At 34.3% G+C, this 4,877-nt stretch overlaps 2 protein-coding genes across 2 annotated transcripts; both read right to left on the reverse strand.

Annotated features, from left to right (window-relative positions):
- Nucleotides 1–2,087: 2,087 nt before the first annotated feature.
- Nucleotides 2,088–3,308, reverse strand: ARR3 (Arr3p; the record flags this gene model as incomplete). The annotated part of the gene is made up of 1 exon (XM_041550662.1): nucleotides 2,088–3,308. The coding sequence occupies one exon, from the start codon at nucleotides 3,306–3,308 to the stop codon at nucleotides 2,088–2,090; it is 1,221 nt and encodes a 406-aa protein (XP_041406596.1).
- An 897-nt stretch (nucleotides 3,309–4,205) lies between these two features.
- Nucleotides 4,206–4,877, reverse strand: KABA2_05S00154 (uncharacterized protein; the record flags this gene model as incomplete). Its single annotated transcript, XM_041550663.1, has 1 exon — nucleotides 4,206–4,877. The coding sequence occupies one exon, from the start codon at nucleotides 4,875–4,877 to the stop codon at nucleotides 4,206–4,208; it is 672 nt and encodes a 223-aa protein (XP_041406597.1).

Raw genomic sequence — 4,877 nt, forward strand, 5'->3', positions numbered from 1 at the left:
TGTTCTAGTTGCCATGTCGTCCAGGTCTCTGAGCGATGGGCTAGTTCCTATTTACAGTATTCTTTAGCGGATGTACCAACTAGCAACGATTCTTGTCCAAAGATGGAGTCCAAATGATTTGTCAGACTTTCTCATAAGCTTCCTTGAAATTTTATATAATTGCCTGCAAATTGAAAGTTATATTTAAATGGCAATAGAACAGAATGTCCGCCAGTTTTTGGTAATGCTTTTCAGAAAGTTATCATCAACACTACCTCTATGGTACACTATCAGATAAATCCTGTATTATATTAAGTTACTCGGGAAATTATATGGAAAGTAATGAAGCCTTATCGTCACTGAATTTGCAAGATTTTTTGATGCACTTTTACAATTTAGCAATTCAATGAAGCCAGATCTAGAGACATGTTTTTGGATGGATTAAACCAGTTGGTTTAATACTTTTAATACTTCATTACCGGAAGGTATACACTATAATTGGTTGATGTATATATCGATCTATTCTATTCGAGAAAGTGATTGTCATTTCACTACCGTAATTCAAAAAACCGTCGAGTCTCTTCCAGATGTTTGGAATATTTTAAAAAATTAAAGAGTTCAACATATTGTCACCAGGAGTATCCTGAAGAAAAATGGCGTTTAGATATATGTGCGGTAACTTTTGAAGTAATAGAATCCAACAAACGTAGTTGTACTATATGGTAGGGATTTTGCCCTGATGTTTGCTGTATTCAAACATTCATTAAACATCTAAAATATATATAATTTAGAGGCAATTCACTGAAGAATGATTGATATTGCAACACGAAATTATATGATACATATTCCTTCTTTTCGTTAATAAATGGAGACGTTACAAAGTGCATATATCTTACTTAACGACCGAAGTCTCCTGGAAGTGACTCGGCCAATTCGGTCATTCCTTCGACTTTAGATCTATCTGAAACTAAAGAACAACGTATATTTCTGTTGATTGGAGAAACCAATCCACATAAATATATTTAATTAACTTTGCTGATGATTAGCTCCTACTTAGCATCCTATATGACAGAAAAGCAAATACCGGCATTAAACCTTAAATGTACAGAATGGTTTGGTATCGACTTTGTTATGTATACAATAAGTGTGGGGCCCTGAGTGGTTGGTCCGCATGACAATGTTCAAACACCATTATTATTCAGCCGATATTTGAGTTTCTCAATGGATGTTGCAATATATTAACTGCGGAATATGTAATGATCAGCTACCAGAAGCATTCTGTTACCTAAATGGAAGACTTTGGGATCATCATCAAAAGAATCGAGATCCTTTTCGTACTGGAGACTACATTCAATTAATCTGAGATATTCAGTATTTGTGCATAGTATTATCAGAATTATCGGCCATGGTATCAAAGATGATAGAACGGGGATTTAAAATACCTTTCATATCAATAATCTTACTAACAAGAACATTTAGTTTCTTGAAGTCTCCTCTTTACAACTAGCCAAGGGGTAACTGCTGTTCAGCTCAACTTTAAGATTATTAGTTAATATTTAGGGATCTCTGAGGTGATGTAATATAATTTGTAGGGTGATTAGTAGGACGGTCTAGCTAACATGACATCTTCGTATTTTTAGAGTGGAGTAAACATAATGGATTTCTTTTTTAGTGGTACTTCTCTCAGTATTTTGTGACGTAAATATTAGTCGTTGTTTACATTGGATTCATTAATGAGAACGTAACAAGGAGTTTATCTTGCTGTGGGCTGTTCCAAGTTATTTAAAGTTGTAACTGTTGAAAAATGACTTGGGCCTAAAGAAGTGTGGACTGTTGTGAACGATTCATTAATTTTTATACACACGGCATAACAGTTATTTGAACTACACTTCAAAAAATTTAAAAGTTACATCTCAGAGTTGGCCGGTTTTTAATAATATAACTGCTGTGTATTCAAATATAAAGGAGTCTACACAGTTCCAATGAATTAAATAACTATAGAATATATATACTTTGTTACGTAAAACTGAGTCAATATTTAGAACGCAGTTCTTAGTCTTCTCTAGCAACAATAAAAATTTTAAAGAAATTAGATGTGCTTAGTTCATTTACCTTGGACTTACTCCTGGTTTATGTGACCAAATAAATTTATGTTCGAAATATCTTGAGAGAATTGCTAAGCATAAAAGAATTGGAACTTCTAGTAAAGGACCAAACGTTGCTGCAATTGCTTGTTTACTACCATTACCATACAAGGAAACAGCAACAGCTAACGATAATTCAAAATTATTTGATGCAGTGGTAAAGCACTGAGTCATAGTTATCGCATAATTGGCGTCACAAGTGTTCTTACCATATACATCATCCTGAAGTAATTTCTCCTTTTCACAATTACACCCATTACTGTCCTCTGAATCAATGTTATCAAATGATTTTCTCGTTCTCGTCAGAACTCTCATTAGGAAAAATGTACCGAACCAAGCAATTAGGAAATAAAGTGCTAATGGAACAAAACACAAAAATGCAGATCCAATATGTTGCAAGAAATTATGTCCATTACCTAAAAATATAACAATAATTGTGAAGTGGAAACCAATAAACCCCCATGGATTTATAAATGGTAAAATTTTATTGATAAACACTTCTTTTCCAAAAATAGAAAATGAGATGAATCTAATCAAAAACCCAGCACCTATTGGAATACCCAAAAATACCCCGACCGATTTAGCCACATCTGAATAAAGTGCTGACACATTTGAGTAAGAGCCTCCCGTTATAACGTAACAAAAGAAAATTTGGTATGGAGCATACAGAATCATTTGTAACACAGAATTTATAATCACCAATACAACACATAATGTATTATCACCTCCTGCGATTTGGTTCCAGGTAATTACCATAGCAATGCATCTTGCCATACCTATCATAATTACACCTTCACGATATTCTGGTTCTTTGAACAACACAAGCCATGATAAGCCAAACATCAAAAATGGGCAAACTAGCCAATTCAAAATTAACGAATAAATAATTGGTTTCTTAATTTCTGGCTTTCTAACATAAGTCCATAGCATTTCCCACTCCACACGACATAATGGTGGAAGCATCATTACTATCATACCAATAACTAGCGGAATCGACACTCCTACGAAGGTAGCACTTGTAGAAGAATCAAAATACTTTCTGGCATCCTTTGAATACTCGGAAACAAGAACACCGATAATGATAGATAATATAATGGTAAATGGTAATATTCTATCAGTCCATGACAGATTTCTGAACATGAGAGACCACTTGGTAGTCTCTCGTGATTGGCTTTCTGAGCTCATATTTAGTCTGTTATTACTGTACTTCTCAAAATGGTACTAGACGACAGATACAAGGGAAATATGTCTTACTTTGTAATTGATCTTCGCGGGGAAGGAGATTAATGACCACAGAGTATGTTATATCATTGTTTGAGTTTAATTTCTAGTATGTAAACACCAATATGAAATTTTGCTTCGTGTTTCTCATCAATAAATAAGCCATCAGTCAGCTTTGCTTATTCCAGGTCGGCCGTTCTCTGCTTGGTGAAGAAAAAATTTTATTTGCTTACCGAAGAAGCAGAGCCTTATCTTTTTTCGCACCACACTGTGTTGTGAGTTGGGTGTACGTGTTATACTGATATGTAATATTTTTAGCGGCGTACCCTGGACAATTAGACGGCTGCAACCCTTCATTCGGAATGGGGCACGCACAAAATTAAAGTATATCTCTCTTGGTAACAGTACGCAAAGTGAAAGAGCACTTTGCGTACTGTTACGCCAATCTCCAGATGTGCTTCCAATAATAAGTAAATATCAATTGTTGTTGTCTTAGGTGAGATAAGGTTGTGAATGTATTTTATGTTGAAATTCAAGTAATTATTATATGATGGTTATCTATATCATAAGCTTCGCAAGACAATAAAACAGGAAATTGTTTAAAGAAATGTGGACATTATATAAGCAGCAGTCTCTGTGATATAAATATGACATGTAATTTTAACTCATGTTCTTTTTGCTACACTGTAACTATATATTAAAGATCGAGATAATGTAGTTTTGTGTATAAAATTTTCTGTGATCGATTTAATTGCGGTAATACGATGCTTAGCATGATTATTTAAGTTTCCCATAGTAAAACAAATGTATGAAATGTACTATTAACTTGATCTGAAAGAATTACAGTATATTTATTTTTACTTAATTCGCAATAGGTGGCCTATTTTCTATAAACACAAAGTCGTGGTAAAAATCATGTAAAATATCACAATTTATCACATCATTAAACCAGTTTACAATTGCTGGATGTTCTTTTCTCCATTCTTTATCCAGTACAAATGTAAAGCCAAATGAAAAAGTTGTAGCTGCAGTCAAGTCTGCTAGAGTAATATTTTCATTTACCAAATACTTGTGCGTGCAAAGATGATCTTCAAATATCGGAACCATTGTATCTACTCTTCTTTTAGCTTCCGTTACAGCCTTCAGATCAAAAGTTTGTAACCCCACCAGTGGCTTTGCATAATTGTTCAATTCATTTAAAAAATCGCCATTCGCAAATGATTGCCATCTAATAATCTCTGCTTGTGTCCATGGGTCTTCCGGAAAGCCCAATAAAGTTCCCCGTTCCTTCTCGTCATTGGAAAGTGTCACAAGATAGTAATTGATGGCCATAGCCTCTGTTAACCTCTTTCCACTCTCATTCATCAGCGCTGGTACTTTTTGGTATGGGAATAGTGTTTTAAATTCATCATCTTCAAGATTAACAGTCACCAACTTTATATTATTTAACCTGTACCTCTTTGCAAGCACTGCTGGCAATATCGTTCTGCAATATTTTTCAGGGTTCACGTACAACACGATTCGTTCGCACAT

The sequence above is a fragment of the Maudiozyma barnettii genome (genome assembly GCF_903064755.1).
Source record: "Maudiozyma barnettii strain CLIB 1767 genome assembly, contig: KABA2_05, whole genome shotgun sequence".
Taxonomy (NCBI): Eukaryota; Fungi; Ascomycota; class Saccharomycetes; order Saccharomycetales; family Saccharomycetaceae; genus Maudiozyma; species Maudiozyma barnettii.